The sequence below is a fragment of the Phoca vitulina genome, unplaced genomic scaffold (genome assembly GCF_004348235.1).
Source record: "Phoca vitulina isolate PV1807 unplaced genomic scaffold, GSC_HSeal_1.0 scaffold29, whole genome shotgun sequence".
NCBI classification, from domain to species: Eukaryota; Metazoa; Chordata; class Mammalia; order Carnivora; family Phocidae; genus Phoca; species Phoca vitulina.
In genome coordinates, this window is record NW_022589732.1 from 7,462,227 (window position 1) to 7,481,580 (window position 19,354).

The 19,354-nt window shown below is 34.6% G+C and overlaps 1 protein-coding gene and 1 pseudogene across 5 annotated transcripts in view; both read right to left on the bottom strand.

Annotated features, from left to right (window-relative positions):
* The window catches only part of CTNNA3 (catenin alpha 3), a 1,817,935-nt gene that overhangs the window by 67,504 nt on the left and 1,731,077 nt on the right, over nucleotides 1–19,354 (bottom strand). For all 5 annotated transcript variants that reach the window (XM_032423981.1, XM_032423980.1, XM_032423979.1 and 2 more), the window contains 2 exons: nucleotides 14,718–14,823; nucleotides 4,699–4,833 (listed from right to left, as the gene is read on the bottom strand). In XM_032423981.1, the coding sequence (XP_032279872.1) occupies nucleotides 4,699–4,833; nucleotides 14,718–14,823 (241 nt within the window). The remainder of the gene's footprint in view (nucleotides 1–4,698; nucleotides 4,834–14,717; nucleotides 14,824–19,354) is intronic.
* LOC116644334 lies at nucleotides 1,013–2,024 on the bottom strand (annotated as a pseudogene).

A 19,354-nucleotide genomic window follows, 5' to 3' on the forward strand; every position in this document is an offset into this window, starting at 1 on the left:
GAAAGAAAGAAAGAAAGAAAGAAAGAAAGAAAGAAGTGAGGGAGGGAGGGAAAGAGGGAGGGAGGGAGAGAGAGAAGAGGGAAGGAAGGAAGGAAGGAAAGAAAGAAGGAAGGAAGGAAGGAGAGAAAGATACATATTTGGATCTCTGTCTCAGCTATTTTTTTTTTTTCTTATTCAACATACTTATACTGGATTGGTTCCATCTATTTCTCTTTCATACCTCTCTCCTGAGTTCCAAAATCCTATACTCAGCTTCTCCTAGAACTTTTTCTTTGAATGCTGCTTAGCCACTGAATTCAACAAGTAAAACCGAAATGAGTTGCTTTACTCTTCCTACTCTGAATCCTATCTTTTGGTTAATGATGCCAGTTTTGACTAAGTAAGCTACCAAATCTCAAAAACTTGGAGGTAAGTCTTAATTCTTCCTTCTTCTTCACTCTTATCCTTCAAAAGATTGACTCTAATCAACTTCTACTTCAGAGTTTTGCTTGCAGGGATCCACTCCTCTCCATTCTCACCAAAAGTGTCTTAATCCAGGAGGATTCTTTTTTTCCAAAAATTAGTTTTAATAGTGCAATGACACAGCATAAAGCACTACACCATTTGACCCGACATCCTTTTATAGGTGAGCACCAGCATACAGTTAGAGAGCTTCCCCAATAATCCTTGTTACCAACAGCTGCTTAATCTCATTCTAAAGTAAAGTGTTCTTTCTACAGCATGCTGAACATTCACTTCAGCTTATTGTAGAAGACTTTTCTAAATGGACCTTCTTCTTCTGGCGGGAAGGACATTTCATCTGAAAACCTATAAATGGGTCTGTGCTTGTCTGACAGTAACCAATACGCTGGTCTCACATCTGTCCAGCAGCCATGGCACCAGATATCCTGACCAGCCATGCACAGACCAACCCCACATCTGTCCAAAAGAGCATTCCTGGAAAGGCCCTGCACTCAAAACAAACCCCCAGGGAGGGGAAACTCAGGGAGGGGAACTGTTCCAGGATGAGAGGCTAAAAGAAATTGAACCTAAACTCTTCATCAGGAGTGCCCCGGTGCCTTGGCTCGGCCTGCAGACCCTTTGGCTCTTCTTTCTGGTGGCCTCGCGCACAAGCTGTCCCTGCGCTATGCAGGCTGCAGCCCTGAGAACCCATAGGTTTTGTGCCTGCTCTGCTTCTGTCTGATCCCTGCAGTCCCCAAACAAGGAGCGCATCAGCTGCCTCCTCCTGGCCATGGGGGTTCTTCCACCGCGCAAGGTTGGGATTGCCCCAGTAGCCTACACTTTCTCTTTCGGACTGGGTCTTCGCATCTTGAGGCCCAACTCCAGCTGCTCCGCGAACCAGGCCAGTTCCCAGGCCAGCTGGTCCACCTGAGCCTCCGCACTTAGAGGCGCATCCTCCAAGGCCCGCCCTTCGGAGGCCTTCCAGCCTCCATTGGCCACAGAAGCCCTGTTCAGGGTATTCTTCCTTTGCTTCTTAGGGGCTGCGTCACTTTTATTCTCTTGGACTATTTTAAAAAGCCATACCTAAATACCCCTCTATCCTCCAGTCCCTTATCTTTCCATCTATCACCGCCCTGTCAAAAAGAGTTAATTTCCAAATACGTAGATCGAGATGTTCATCTCGAACTTAAAAATTTTCAATTACTCTCAGTTGCCTGCAGGGTAAAGTTAAAATGTTATAAATGACCCTTTCTAAACAGCCCCTATTTCGTTGGCAGCTTCTCTTCTCTTGCCCCTCCCCCAATCCTCACACCAACACTACCAAGAACAATTACTTCCAAATCACATCTGACTGCTTGCTATTTCTATGGAATGCCTTCTCTTTCCCTATTTCTATCGTTTTATTTCAGTTGTGCCATCCACCTTAAATCCTTTTCCTCTCCTTCTCCATCAGTATACATTTGTTTCTTAGTTATTTATCAAGGCCTAAATTAGAGTCAAGTCAGTCATGGAGCTTTCTCTTGCCCACCTGCCACATCAGTGCAGTTAATTATCCCCTCACCTCTTACTATGCTTTTGTGCATACCACTATGACACAGTTTATTACATTGTTTGAGTCAATTTTGTATATGTGGTTATATTTTATGTATTAATTTTACTCATACTTGATCATCTTAAAGGCAGCATCCTGTATTCATCTTTTCATCCCCCAGATGTTCTGTAACACCTGACACAGAGATGCTCAAATCATAGTTGGGGTTTTGGACTAGTTATCTACATTTTGGCTTCCTTCTAAATAAAACTTGTAACTGCAGAATAAGTGCTTGCAGACAGATGTAAGAATGACTAGAAAATAATTTTAATTAAATGCTCTGTTATGAGAATGATCTTCAAATTCCTTTATGCTATGAATTCATCTTCTTTTCCTAAACCCTAACACCCCAGACCCAGAAAGCACTCTCCCTACTTCTTTTTAATCAAATATATTTTCTACAAGTAATGTTTCATGAACCTGATTTTGAAATGCAAACTTTACTTAATGAGCTTTGGATAATCTATAGTTTTGAATAATGAATTTCTGTAATTTTTAATGAGTTTCCTTGCTTTAGAATCATGCTTGTTACTTTTCAAAAGACCTCAGAGAAAAGGGATGACTTAGATTAGAGCTTCTTCTCAATTTAAAAAGGAAAGATAACAAGACAAGAACTCAGGGTCACTGAGAGATTAAAGCAAGTGTTCTTTGGCACATGTAAATGGAATGTATTTAAAAAGCTTTTCAGGATCTACCTGCAAGCAGATGGCTGTAAGGTATATAAAAGGGGGCATGAAATGTTCCCTGTATTCAGATTTATCTCTTCTAAAGGGAAATTGTGGGGAAAATGATGACAAAATAGTTTTAGATTTGCAATGCTATTCCTTATTTTATATGATGACTCAGCTTTTAAATTGTAAATCATGGCTTATAAACTTGTGCTTAATCTATCTGAAAATATGGGTAAATTCATGAATTTGAATCATCATACCAAACAGGAAATACAAATTTGTACATCTGGAGGAAATTATATTTTGGAAGAACAATTAACAGTAACATATTTTAACAGTATATTTCCTGTGAAAGTTTAGCTTCAACAACCTGCAAAAGTAGTAAATAATGAGAAAATAAAATTCATATGGATTTAGGCTTTGTGAATGATAGTGAATGTGTGACTGTGTGAAATAGACAAATGTAAACAGAAGATAGACATAGGTCTACAAATAAATAATATTTTGCACATTTTAAAGCAGTATAATGTTAAATGAGAAAATGAAGACTGGATGGCTAATAATCCAAAGTAAAGATACACTATTTCAAAGCGTATATATGCATATACATGCTGTGTGCATATATGCATTTATATGAATGTATGTATTCAGACACCCACACAGGTTTCTGTGTATACAGCTTGTGACTACTTAAAATGCATTTTTTTGAAAAGTGCCAGGGCACCAATATTGCACAGGTTGTGTTGGTTTGTTTCATGTTTTTGCAAAATTTTAATGTCAAGGAAACAAAATATTTTTTTATCTCTAATACTTATTAGACATAATTTCCACATCATTTACTTTTGATCAGTGCTCTTCAGTTTCATCATAGATTCAAGGTTGTCCACATGAATAGCAAAGACAAGCCTTTGAAGGTAAACCCCAGCTCTGAAGTTTACTAGTATGACCTTGCGGAAGTTTTCAACTTTTCGGAATGTTATTTTTTTCCCAATATTAGTGAAAATGAAATAAGCAAACAATCTCTCTGGCATGCTATTGTGAGGATCAAACAAAATAAAATATAGGCAAAAGCTAGATTGTCAATAGAATTAGTTCCCTGCCTTCTACTCTTGGTGGTAAACTTCTGCTTTTGTTTTTGCAATCACATTCTTTTAAAGCATGTTAGTTCACTGAGGGAAAGTCCAATGTCAGGCTGTAGAAGTCCTAGAAATTACAAACTTACAAGTATGCTGTTATCATTTGTCTTCATGAATATAAGTTCCTAGAACGTTCATGATGTTTCACTTTAACTTAAATTTATAATCTTGGTCCATGTCCTTCTCAAAGTCACTGATAACTGAATCCAATATCAAATATTACTTTATTACCATACCCGCTCTAGAGGAATGATCTACTGTTATTAAAAGATGAGTAGAAATTTAGACATTATTTCTACTATGATCATTTTATAGTGGTTTGAAACTCAGGGTTACCAAAAATTTATGAAAGTTTTTCCAGACCATCTATGTTCTATCATACTCCATTTCTACAATTACATATAGAAATAACACTTTTCAAGGCCTGAATTTCTACATTATAGAAAAGGATAATAGGAAAATGAATATCAATTACTAGTAATAAAGCCATTTTTTCATTGATTTGCAAATCCATATGCATTTATTTCATAAAAATTACGGGATTCAATTCAGAGTTCCATCTGTCCCCCTTTTGAAGTCAGAAAACCATGCTCTAAATTAATATCTATTTCTTACCCAAGTGGCTTACAAATCCTGATTCATTCTAAAATCTGTGGAGTAAATAAAGACAAGTTGTACTGACACAGCATTTCTTTAGCTCGATTCCTTGCCAATTTAATTTCATGCAATTTAATACATTCTAATTGAGTTTATTCTAACCTACATGGACCTAAAAGATTTGGTGAAGTGAGGAGGGGTGTCGCAGCTTTGTTTCAAGCATCTTCTACATGTGATGGTATAAATGGCGGGCAGTACTCACAGCTGACATGATGAGCTCTCCTCCCAGGTTCTGGATCTCAGCTTTAACTTGACTGCAGATTTTCAGTTGGTGAGAGTAAAACTTAATCTGTTCCAGATAGGCCAATAAATCTTGTTTGCATGATGGATCTGGACACTAAATAGGCATAAAAGATAAAAGTGGAAATAGCAAAATAACTAATAAGTAGATCAGAGTGCTTTAATAACCAACATTGGAGGTACCTATAAGGGAGCAACTTTATTGTCATGGAGCCCCATTTCTCAGCCCAAGCCCACATAGATTCTGATATGCTTCCACCGTTAGAAGAGTTTATTCATGTTTCAACCATAATTACTTCAGCATAGACGATAGAAATAGCAAAGGAATTTTCAGACATGAAAAGGTACATAAAATAATTGCCTTTAATTTATGAAAAGGTTAGGAGTCTTCAGATTGCATTTTTAGGTAAATCTAAATAAATATTTTAAATGCAATTATTTCCTTCACTTAGAGTTGCTATTAGAAAACTCCTTGGGACTCATAGTTCTGCATTGTCTGTCCTTTCTTATTTATCTGGGCAAAAAAACATCTGCAACAAATCATACATTATCTTCTATTACTTTCAGCATTACACATCCTTAGCTATTACAGACAAAAGAAATCATTTGCACCTTAGATAACAGCCATGGAATCTATGTGGAGATGAGAAATAAACAAATTACATGTTTTAGAGATGTATTAAACTTCTTTACCAAAAACAGTCTCCTACACTGTAATGTCATCTGCAAGGAACTTCTTGGGAGGACAGCTTTGAGCTTCAACATACCACGGTAAGTATCTGTGGTTAGGGTTAACTCTGTGTTCTTTCTTCTATGCAATTATAATAGAATTTTTTTAATCCCTGATAACTTACTTGCACTTTAAATACATTTTCATAAGGATGTGAAAATATGGACAATAATTTATATGCAAAGATATTAATTACACCATTATTTATAAAAGCAATATTTGGAAATAACTTAAATGTCCCCAAATAGTGGAAAGATTAAGTTAGAATGCATATCTATATAATGTGATATTAGTCTCAAGAAAATATGCTCAAAGGAGATGGGAAAATAGTTTTAGAAAGTGGAAAAAACAGTATTTGAAATTTATATGCTATCTTAATCAAATTGCTAAACAATATGTGGTTGTGTTTGTGTTTACAACATACTGGGAAATATATGAAATAAACAAGCATGATACAATCAATAATTTTCTTCCTCTTTTACATTTCTTAAAATAGATATATACATAATTTCCATAATTATAAAAATGTTGTCAAAAAAGCTTTAATTCTAATGACCTAAAATGTAAATTGAGAAGACGATGAAAGACTGGGGTGCCTAGGTGGCTCTGTTGGTTAAGCATCCAAACTCTTGATTTCAGCTCAGATCATGATCTTGGAGTCATGAGATTGAGCCCCATGTCTGGCTCCCTGCTCAAGTCTCTCCCTCTCCCTCTACTCCTTCCCTGCTAAAATCAATAAATAAATCTTCAAAAAAAAAAAAAAAAAGGAAAGTATGATGAAAGACCAAAAAACATTCTGTGCAATTCTTCTTTTACCTAGTAATTCATAAATTGGAATGTTATTGAAAAATTCCAGAGAATCTTATTCTCTCTCACGTTTGCTAAATAGACTAGACTAGTCATAGCTATAGAATGTGTAGACATGATGAGAACATACTACTCTTGAGTCAAAGTTAATCAGAAAAGGTAGCAAAGAAATTTCTTTGCTTAATTAATTCTTAATTAATTCTTTCTTTTCTTAATTAATTCTGCAGAAATACTATCACAGCCTGGACATATAAATGAATATGTAACCAGTCAGACAATGAGCTAAGAGGATAGTGAGACCTTGACATTGAGGATGTTTCTCAAATTTTAAACAAGGAAGTAAGGGTAATTCCCCAAATCTCAAGAGGATTAAACTGTAACTAAGAAGAAGGAGAAGGAAGAAAAGAAGGACAAAGAGAAAGAAACAGGGAAAGAGAGGAAGAGGAGGAAGAGGAAAAAAGAAGGAAAGGATTTCCCCCAATTTATAGATGAGAAATCAGAAATTTTGAAAGCATAATAATTTCTCCAAGATTGAAGAGCATATGTTAGAGCCAGATTTTGAACCCATATCTATTTGCTTTTAAATCTATTTTATTTTAAATCACTAACTTAAGAGAATTTGATAAGTGTTTTTTAAAATCACAGAATACTGTGAGCTGCAGAGTTTCAAGGAAATAGAGAATTCATGGGAACACTGTCTCCAGCACTGTTCTGAAGTAGAGAGTACTTAGATTTTTTCAAAGACCAAAAACTAGTTATTTAGAATTACCTATAATGATGAAAGGCAAGGCATCTCATTGTTTTGTCATGACAAGAAGTTGATCTTTACTAAGAACTTCCCAAGTGCCAAGCATTGTGCCATGTCCTTTGTGTGAATAATTCTAAGTTAGTATTCCACCATGCCATTTTACTTGGGTTTATATTGTTATTTTGCACATTTGCAAACTGAGTCTAGATAAAGTATATGATTTGTCTTAAAGATTTGATTTTACTTTTCTCTGTTTCATTCATTGTACAATGATGTCTCCTTTAAGACATTTATTCAAAATGCCATTTTCTTTTTCTTTTTAAGATTTTATTTATTTATTTGAGAGAGAGAGAATGAGAGAGAGAGAGCACATGAGAGGGGGGAGGGTCAGAGGGAGAAGCAGACTCCCCGCCGAGCAGGGAGCCCAATGCCGAAGGCAGCCGCCCAACCAACTGAGCCACCCAGGCGCCCAAAAATGCCATTTTCTTTGTCCTCGCTGAATAATGGTCATATCTATTATTTGTTCCTATGGATGAACGCAATGATAATCCCTGACACAGATAGTGTTTTATCTGTCATATACTATTCTAGGTGCTTTACTTATATTAACTCTTTTACTAATCACCAACTCCAGGCGGTAGGTTCTATCATTATTTAGCAAAGGAGGAAACTGAAGCACAGAGAAGTTAACTGATTCATCCAGTTAATAAATGGTAGAGCTGTGTTCCAAGTCACATGATCTGGCTACACATCCCTACCTTCACAGTCTAGGCACAATATCAGGCTTCCTGCCAGTCTTATCATATATAATAAACAATAAATTGCCACTCTGATTTGTAAATTGGTTTCTTAAATTCATACTCTTATTTGTAAATTTTAAGTAAGAAAGTGTGGATTTGTTCCTTAAAGACCAGCACAACTATACATTTATGATAAAATAGAACTTGCAAAGTAATAATTAGGTTCTTAAAGATTTATTCATTTATTCAAGAGAGAGACAGAGAAAGTGAGTGTCAGCTGGTGGGGGCGAGGGCAGAGGGAGAGGGAGAGAGAATCTCAAGCAAGACTCCCACTGAGCACAGAGCCTGAGACAGAGCTCAATCCCACAACCCTGAGATCATGACATAAGCCAAAATCAAGAGTCGGAAGCTTAACTGACTGAACCACCCAGGCACCCCTAATCATTAGATTCTTGACCAATAACCAATGTTGCAATTACCTAAGGTTAAGCAAAACATATAGTTTCTCTCAAGAGACTCTTCAAGGCCATACTACAATTGTCTAAAATTATCTAATTCTGCTAAGGAAACAATGAGTCAAATGAGTACGAAATTTGAAGTTCAACTTTTGAAATTCAAAGTTGTTTGACCCAGATTCACCCTTTTTTTTCCAGAATTGATGAGAATTCTTTGTTACCCCTAAATACCATAGCCAGTTTTATAGGTGAAGTAGAAAAACATACTAATTGGTAAATTCCATGCTATAAAATTTATTAAAGCCTTCTTTCCTCTGACATTTGGAAAGCCTTCCTGAGTCAATTTTGGCTGCATAATAGCAGAATCAGGAGAATGAATCATTCCCACTTTAAGAATCCTCGTCTATTATTTGCCAACCCCCCCTTACAAAATCAAATAATGTTCTCCCTACTTTTTATATTTTTACAAAAGGGTGATAGAAAAAGTTTGGGCCCTAAATTTTAGAACATCATGCCCTTGACTTTTTTTTAAAATAAAATTTGCATAAAAATAACTTTTAGGGTGCCTGGGTGGCTCAGTTGATTAAGCATCAACTCTTGATTTTGGCTCAGGTCATGATCTCAGGGGTCCTGGGATCGAGCCCTGTGTAGCTGTGCTCAGCGGGGAATCTGCTTGAGATTCTCTCCTTCCCCCCCGCCCCTCCTCTTGCTCACCTGTGATCTCTCTCTCTCTCAAATAAATAAATAAATCTTAAAAAAGAAAATTAAAAGAACACTGCTAGGGGCTTTTAGGCAAATCAAGTGGTAGAATATCATAACACACATTGGTTACTACTTCCCAGTTTATTAAGACAGGAGATGTTGACCAGGACATCTGGTTAGCTTTTTAATGCATAGATTTTTTTTTTTTTTAAGTTTTTTAACCCCCAGGACACTTACTACAGGAAAGCAGATGGCATGTCAGCCTAGGTGGTTTTCTCACATTAAACCAGCCTTCACTCTTCTAACAAGATGCTTGGTACCAACACAGAATACATCATTTCATAATGAAAGCAAAAGTAAAAAACATTTAATACCTTCAAGTCTGAATTTTAAGAGTGAATTAGCAAAGTGAATACTTTTAAAGATCTTTATTCCATAAGCTTCACAATTTTTTCGCCCATACTAGAGTATAAACTTTATTTAAGACACATTTAAAATGATTTTGCAATTATAGACAGCAGTTTAAATTCTGCTACGCTGGCAAAGTTTGTTAATAAAAAGTAGTAGGTGTCATCGTGAATTTCTAGAACAGAAATTTCAAGCCATCAGTGATAGCAAAGGGCTTGAGTCCATGACCTTTCCCTTCCCTCGGGGTTCATTTCTCCACTTTCTACTCCAGCTCAGAGGCTGTCTCATTTCATCTTCCTTGGGATCATAGATTACCAATGATCCCATCTTTTTCTGCAGTTTTAATGTCTCCTTTTTCTATTCTTAATCTTTCAACATGATGTCCCTCAGAACAAAAACCCTCCCTCAACCTTATAATCTCATCTCTCTTCCTGTTCATGACCATGAGTTCTAAAAATTTTTCAATGTTGCCTCATTGACATGCTCAGTTTTTGGTTTTGGGCATTTGTGATTCTCACCCTCTTCTTGGACAATAGTACACATTGTTATGGCTTCAACTATCACAAAATACAAAGAACTAAATCTTTGTTATCCAGCCCTGTTTTCAGAAGATACATGTGGATTTGCCCAGTCCATCATTTGTCTCATCATTTCATACTCAACACACATATTCTTCAACTATCTCATAACCCACTTTGCCTACTATAAAACCTATTTTCCCCTCTATTAACCATCTCAACAGGAATGCTTTCTCTCTCTCTCTCATCTATTTGGTCAGTCACTAATTTGGAATTATTCTACCCCTTGAATCTCAGCACACTTGGAACATTTTTTCCTCTTTGCTATGCCCAATCACTGCTGCTCTTTAGCAAACTGAGGTTTCTATTAGTCAGCCATAAAAAAGAATGAGATCTTGCCACTTGCAACAACATGGATGGACCTAAAGGGTATTACACTAAGTGAAATAAGTCAGACAGAGAAAGACAAATACCATACGATTTCACTTATATGTGGAATCGAAAAAACTAACCAGCCAAACAAACAAACAAAAGCAGAAACTGTCCCATAAATACAGAGATCAAACTGATGGCTGCCAGAGGGAAGGGGTGGGGGATGGGCAAAAAGAGTGAAGGGGAGTGGGAGATACTAACTTCCAGTTTTGGAATAAACGGGAAACAAAGGTACAAGCCTAGGGAATATAGGGAATGGTATTGTAATAGCATTGTATGGTGACAGATGGTAACTCCACTTGTAGTGAGCACAGCATAACAAATAGAGTTGTCAAATCACTAGGTTGTACATCTGAAAATAATAACATTGTGTGTCAACTATACTTCAAAAAAAGATACAAACAGATAATATACTTTAGTATCTATCTATATCTATTTAATTCCTGAGAAACTGCTATGCATTTATTTTTATAAAGTTCATTAATGTGGAAAACAAATCTAGGTATCAATATCTTTGCTCAAAATAAATTTCAGGTAGATAATAGCATCAAAATACAAATATTGTCACGAGATGCATCTAGAAATTATATTCTTAAGGGACATGTTAGAATGATATAATAAATGCTTCAGAAGTTTCTTTTTTGCATACTTTTATTAGAATACATTTTTTACTCTCATAACATCAGCAGGGAAACAATTCAAATGAGGCGAGCCACTAACAACATTTTGTTAAAATATCAGTAGAAATTCCATTTATCAGTTGTTTTGTTCATAGTTAAATGCATTGTATATGATTTGCCTTGTGATCCTTTATCTTGTTTCTTAAATGCCATCCTATCTTGAATTAGCATTGGCTTTCATTATATTTAACACTAAAATTTCATTTTAATTGTGTTCAGTTATGATTATGTGGGAATAGCCATTAGATAGTGTGGATATCTTCGCTTTGGCAAAAATAGAGTGAAGGAGTATTATAGGCTTCAGACACACCACTCAGAGGTAAGAAAGTCTAATTTTGTCCTCTCCTAGTGCAAAACACTTTAGCAGATATTCATTTTATGTCGGTTCCTATTCATCTCTTTCCTATTTGGGGATATACAGCTTCTCTAATTAATTGAGATCTATGTATTTTTCCTACCTTGTGAGGTGTTATTCAATTCATCTAATTTAGAATATCTGCTTAACATAATGAATTACAGTGTAGAGTTGAGGAATAGAAAGAGATGTGTACTAAGAGTCTGGAATCTTGGATTTGTAAGAAGAGTATTTCTCTAACTCGTCATTCTCTTTATTCATCGATAACATGTTTAAGAATTGTGATAGCTAGCAACATCCTGTCCTTTAGGGGTATGCTGCCTAATAGAGACAGAATTTGTACCAGAGTTCTACAGAACTTAAGCAATACATCTTAAATGGCATAAATGACCTACCACACCATGTCAAGATACTTCTAAAGCCCTAAAGATGTTGGCTGATTGGGACAAGTGAGCTTATATTAGAGTTCTGGATGTTAAAACAGCTAATTAGGGTGCAGCCAGAGTAGTAAATTGTATTTGATTACACACAGTAAACTTATGTTCAGGGAAGCAAAACAGGGAAGAAGGGTGAAAAAGAAAGAAAGAAAGAAAAAAAGGAAAAAGAAAGTTCAAGTAGATAGAATTAGAAACCTCAATTAATGTAATTTCATTTCATTTTCTCTGCATATGAACTGTACTCTGAAATGTTAGAGAATGAAACTAAATTTAACACTATATATAGATATAGATATCATAAGTCCATGTTGGGTGGAATTGAAAATTTTTTGATGTTTGATCTTCTGACTCTTTAGTAATAAATAGACTAGAATCATAAAAATTGTTAAAAAAATTTTTTTTGAACTAATTAGGTTGTTCAAAATAGAAAGCAACCAATGTTCTAGCAGATACTTTTCATAATACACATAGACACTGAAAATTGCCTTGCTTATTCATTTGCATTCCACAATAAATTTCAGATACTATTTGCTGTCTGAAATTTTTTTGTTAATCTATCAAATAATATCAGAAGCACAGTCATAGACAATCTCCCCAGATGATCTCTATAATAAGAGTCAGTTTCATAATTCTCAGTTTTTATTCTTGAGAACCTATTTGTTCAGAACAAAAGTAATTCATTTGAAACTACTATCCTATATGAAGTGGAAAAAGCCAAAGAGGGTCATCTATAATTTTTCATTATTCAATGACTTTTTCTTTAATCTTCTTTTAAAATGTAAAAGCTATATGGAAGCGAGACAATACTTTTGCTTTCTTCCATGTGATTTGGATCAAACTAAAAACAACAGTATAATGTAATAAAGCTGCATTATAAAAGTACCTGTAGCAAGGTGAATCTGATGCAATTAAAAAAGATCAATATAAGAAAAAAAACTTCCAAGTGACACAATTTTTTGAACTTTCAAAACTGTGCATTCTAAAAGAAACAGAAGCACACTGACAGGAAGTGTTAAATATTTAAAAAGTTATCAGTAAACATAAATCTGTCTAATGCATTATAGTTTCACTTACTCTACTAGTACTTGGTCTCCCTCATAAAAGTCAATGCAATAGAATTCTAAAATACAGAAAACTGTGGGTGGATTTGTGTTTCAATCATTTATTCATACTGTATTTTGAATTATATTAGGATAGAGTTTGTTTTTAACTGTAAATACTAAATACTAAAAAGATTAATAAAATGATTATAATGCTTAAAGTAGCAAGATACTGAAAATATACATATGTATACACAAGAAATATTTAAAAATGTTTGTCTCTGTTAGTATTCTTGTATCTTTTCCCCTCTATCTAGAAATATCTAATAATATACTTTAAAGTTGATCGTGTTTTAAAAAACAGAGAATAAAAAGAGTACATAATAAGAAGCAGCCCACCAAAGTTTCCCTCAAAGTATATAAGCAAGAAATAATATGGACTAGTCACGAAGTCAAAAAGAAAAGTGCTTTTTTTTCCCCAAAGGGAAACAGATATGTATTATGATGGTGAATAATATAAAACCTACAATACTATATCTCAGTTTGAAACATTGAGTGAATTTCTCAATACATTAACTAAAGAAATTGACAGATTTTTCAATTAAAGTTGGGCGAAAGGTAATTAATAATATAGCTGCTGGAAGGGGAGACGAACCATGAGAGACTATGGACTCTGAAAAACAAACTGAGGGTTCTAGAGGGGAAGGGGATGGGAGGATGGGTTAGCCTGGTGATGCGTATTAAAGAGGGCACGTTCTTCATGGAGCACTGGGTGTTATATGCAAACAATGAATCATGGAACACTACATCAAAAACTAATGATGTACTGTATGGGGATTAACATAACATAATAAAAAAAAATGGATCTAAAAATAATGTAGCTGCTGCCTAGAAAATTGTAACAGAGACACGAGAAATCTAAAAAAAGTAACTGAGTAATGTATAGAATTGTTGAAACTAATATAATCCTGTATGCTAATTATACTTCAATTAAAAGATAAAAAATAAAATAAAATTTAAAAATAATTTAGAATTAAGAAACAAAACAAAAAAGAGAACAAACTGTTGGTTGCCCCAGGGAAGAGGGTTGGGGGGATGGGTCAAATAGGTGAAGGGAGTTAAGAGGTACAAACTTCCAGTTATAAAATAAGTAAGTCACAGGAATGAAAAGTACAGCTTAGAGAATATAGTCAATAATATTGTAATAACCTTGTAGGATGACATATGGCAACTATACTTATCGTGCAAGCATTTTGTAAAGTATGTAATTGTTGAATCACTATTGTTTACCCCTGAAATGAATATAATATTGTATGTCAACTATACTTCAATTAAAAATGTTAAAAAAAATAAATAGAACAAACAAAAAAAGAAAGGAAGGAATCCAAGTGTTTAGAAATTTTAGCATTTGTCTCTATAAGGAATATATGCTTTCCACATTTTATATCTTCACTTTAGTATTCTACTATTTGTCTTAGAATTTTACATAGAATGCCAGAATATATTGTTAACACTAAAAACTAACATAATATAATTTTGGAAGGTATTGATTTCTGAATAGCAAAAATAAGAAATCTAAGGTTAAGAAAAAAAATACTAACATTGAGTCTTAGAGCCCATGAAAATAATTTGAGTATATATGAAACTCGCAAAGGTTGGTATTTTAAATAATTTTAATATATCTTTGAAGCTCAAAAATCTAGAAATAATAAAGCACTAAATAATAATAATAATACCCTAAGAAATAATTAAGCTTCCTTAGAATTAATTTCCCACTACTTGTGTATTAATTATGCAATAAGATTTTTAAATAATAATTTAGGAAAAAGCAATCCAATAACATAAAAATCCAACTTTGTTTTAACGAGTGTTGCATGGTAGAGAGCAATTAGCACAGACTTTCATCATGTCCCTTTGTAGAGAACTCACCTGGTTAGCAATCTGCCGAGCAAGGACATCCATCCTTGATCCTGATTCTGATATCATTTTAGCTGCATAGATCACATCAGTTGTATGCTTTAGTGGTCCTTTGCCCCTTAAAGCAAAAGAATACATGTTAGTCGCAGTGGCTTATGCTAAGATACAAATGCACGCACACATGAGATTTGCACCCCGAGTACTGGCCATTCTCTTTACATACTTCAGTTTTGGAGAGGCACCAATTAGACACCAATATTAAATGAAAAATGAAAAACAAAAGAAGTCCCATTGTGTTGAGATTCAGGAAATACTGCCAAGAAGATGAACTCCATTTGATCTTCGTTCCCCAGTATTTATAATAGTAGATATTTCAAAGCAAAGGTCTTTTCCTAATTTTAAGAGAAAACATGAGATTTTGGATATTTTGTATATATTCAACATTGCATTTTCATCACCAAGTGTACTTTTTATCTTTCTCTTTATAATCCTTTTTAAAGATTTTATTTATTTATTTGAGAGAGAGAGAAAAAATGAGCATGAGCAGGGGGAGAGGCAGAGGCAGAGAGAAAGGGAGAAGGGAGCAGGGAGCCAGACACAGGGCTCGATCCCAGGACCTGAGATCATGACCTGAGCCGAAGGCAGACTCTTAACCGACTGAGCCACCCAGGCGCCCCTCTAATCCTTTTTTTAAGTCTTTCAGTTAATTGCATTTTGTTTTTGCCACATTATATCTTCTCCACAATTAATTAATTGTAGTATCATAGTAATACTAAGTATGAATCTGGAGTCACACTACCTTGGACTGTTTCCAAAAACAGACCACTACTTCTTACCGTTTTGTGTAAGTCAAGCAAGATAAACAGCCACTCTGTGCCCCAGTTTCCTTAGTGGTAATAGGAGCACATACCACATGGAGTCATTCTAAGGATTACTTGAGCTAATATCTAACAAGTGCTCAGAACATAGCTTTAAAGTAAATACGTATTCAAAAATATAAGTTGTTATTGTTGTGGTTGTTACTTTAAAATAATTTTGGTTCCAAATGCCATGGAATAAAAGTTGGGTTCATTTATGGGTTTTACAAGCTAGGTAAAAAGAAAGAAATGCACTTCTTACACTTTTGGAGTGGGATCACATAAGGAGATACTTTTTCTATCTTCTCTTTCCTCAAAAATAAATGATTATCTGAACGAATGGAGCTTCCATACACCCCAAGCTCTCCTTTCCCTATGACCAATTCCTTACCCTCTTCTGTCTGTCAACACACTGTTCTAATTTGGTTTCTGTTCCTTGTTCCTAGCACAAAATGGGACCCTGAAGGAATCACTCACAAAAGTAAATGTTGTGATGCTTTGAAAGGAGCAGAGAGAATCAGGGAGGCTCTAGGGAAGATTAAGCCAGTCAGGGTGAGAAAAGGAGGATTCTGAGAGGCTAAAATACAGTGGAGTTAGGAGCGAAGGGGAATGAAAACAATCTCTGTCCCTGTCTTATTTACACCTTGGATGTGTCTTGAGAGTAGATGCCCTCATGTGAAATCTAAATTAGATTTATTGTTAGAGGAAAATCTCTCTTCACTAAGGAGACTGTCCCTGGGTAATAATAAAAGACAGAGAGGATTCATACAAAGGTAAATGATGAGAGTATTCTTAGAAACCTGGATACCAAAACGCTTATGCCCTATAAGCCCAAATGGCCCTTTTGTTGCATTTTTCTTGTGATGGCTTTCAAATTTATTATAAGCAAGTTTTCCTGAAAAGATGGAACTGCATGTTTACTCAATGAAAACCTGGCCTCAGTATATGCTTATCACCATACTTCTCCTCTTTGAATCTGTTGACATAGATTGCTTTGTAATTTTTTAAAAATTGGCATTAATTATGACAATGTTTGAGTTGCTCTTATCAAGTTTACTTAATGCATCAGGCAGAACTAGATGTTATGGGCATGGTTACTTTCAAGAAAGGCAATGTGTTTCATTATTTCCACACATCTCTAGAGAAAGTTAAACTTAAATAAAGCTGTCTAAGATTGAAAGGCAATGTATCAATTTTCCAGGTCTTAAACAATGGCCAAAGGTTGTTTCTAAGTAGAGCAGGGAACACTCTTGTAGCTTAAACAATGGACAACGAGTTACATCCAAGGAATGCAGCTAATGCACACTTCGCTGTCAAAATAATATATTTCCCCATATAAAAACCCTAGACTGATGAAAGGGAAATTACCTTTAGCTTTAAATTCATACGTTGTTATGAGACCACTATCTTAAACACATGTAGAACTTAAAAGTAATACATTATGACAGACCACAATTATTCTCTTCTTCATGTTACTAATTAAATGTATTGCCTGGCAAGCTTCCTACTGAGTGCCAAACCAAATACACATTTTACAAATGATTCCATATTATGCCAAGCTTCCAGAGGAAGCTGCAATTACTGAAACTATGATAAATTTTTAACATTCCAGCCTGAAATGTGCTATGTAATGAAGGCTTTTTTAAATTGGGAAATGCATTCAAAGGTTGTTTGCTGCCTTCATTTTCATAATGGGTTCTTAGGATCTCCTGTCAGCAAATTGTGTCTTAAATCATTGATTTGGATCCGACAGAGAAAGATACCCAGAGGAGGATGGGATAAACTTTAGAAATATTTTAAAGAAACTGGAGGCCAGAAATCTCTGAAAAATAGTGGTTGCAATAATAATCTATTTCCTCCAAAAGGAGAGCAGATCTAGCTCCGGAGTAGGGAGTCTGCCATGTAATCATCAAACTATAGGTTAGAAGGTATAATGGGAAAGGTTTCAATAACCCAGCAATGTTGATGCCATGGAAAAGCTTTTTAGGCACGTGAAAGGGATACCTTTGAAACTTAATTTATTGGTGCAACAAAAACCTTTCAGCCATTTTGATGCTGCCCCGACCTTGACTCCAATTCCTCCCACATCCCCACTGCATTTCTGGACCTACCACTCCCTTCTTTCTCTTTTGATTAGCACGAAAAAAAAAAAAAAAATGAGATGATGCAGCTGATCAGTAAAACCTCTATTAAGTAGGGATCTGGTTTAAGAAGAGAAAATATCAAACAGTTTTATAGACTTATTTTGTCATTTCAGAGACAGAGAATATGTATGAAATGATTTGATGTTTTCTGCCACTGATTAAAAACAAAACAAAAAAACTTTATTATGTATTTTGCACTTTGTAGCCCCTAAATTTTTGATAACATAATATTACACCATTTTCAAGACCAAAAACTATCCCTTTAATTCTCTTCTCCTTTGGTATTTATATAGAGTAAGTCCCATGATGTTGTGGTTCACTTAGTAGATGAATACAATGACAGTATATATTTTGTTCTATAATTGTAACTAACACATTTAGCATTTTCTGTGTGCTAGACATTATTCCATACACAAACTGATTTGATCATTATAATAACATTATGAGTTTAGAATTATTATTACCCTTATCTTGCAGATGAGGAAACTGAAGGATAGAGATGTTAAATATATCTTTTATTAAGTTACACAGGTAGTAACTATTAGAGATGGGATTTGACCTCAGGCAATCTGGCCACAGGATCTGCCTTTAATGACTATCTTATATTTCTTCTAATAAAACACACTAAGACAAAATTAAAATATTAATTTTAATTGTTAACTAGGTTTATTGTGATGATAATTTCACTATACAAATATCGAATCAATTTTTAACACCTGAAACTAATATAATGTTATATGTCAATTATACCTCAATAAAATATAATAAAATAAACATAGGAAAAAATATTATAAAGATCTCCTTAGACATTGATGGCAGTTACCATGAATGCAATAGAGAGCAAAGACAAGGATTAGATCTAGGTGCTGGGTGGTTAAGAGGTTCACCAACAGCGATTTCCTCATGCGCAATAGCCTCAAGAAACACATCTATCTCCTAGTCCCAACAAAATAAAAATGTGCTACATTACATAGACATTTAAAGTAACTTATAGTTCTGGGATTTCTTTCTTGAGATACTCTTACTTTTCTCTGTTACTCATGTCAGTACCCTTCCTCCCTCTCCCACTTTCCTTGGATTCTTAACACCAAACTCAAATTCAGCCATTACATAAGCCATGCTAGAGGGGAGATTGCATTTGGATGATTATTTATAATACAAGACATAGAACTTTTATCTAAGAGTCTTAGCTTTAGACATAGTTATTTTATTTAATTCTAACACTCAAACATGATGTTACTATTGCAACTCTACTGAGTAAAGTGAAATGAATATGGACTCAGTAAATACATTTTGTCTGCATCCCAGTTCTGCTACTTATAAGCTATGTAGCCTTGGGTAAATAACAGTTGGTCTGAACTTATTTTCTCTTTGTTAAAATGATTGTGATACTTGCCACATGGTAAGAATTCACAAAATCATGTATTTTTCACAATATTTGGCACATATTAGATGCTCAGCAAATGTTACTTTTTTCTTTTCTTCATCTCTTTATGAATAATGGTATTTTATTAAAAAAATTATGCTTTCCTTTTTTATTTAAAAATTACAGTACTTGCCAAACCATATGAACAGACTTGATTCATCTTTCTTATACCTGATGACAATGTAACTCTGTATAACCTTGTTCATAATATTCTTTCATAAG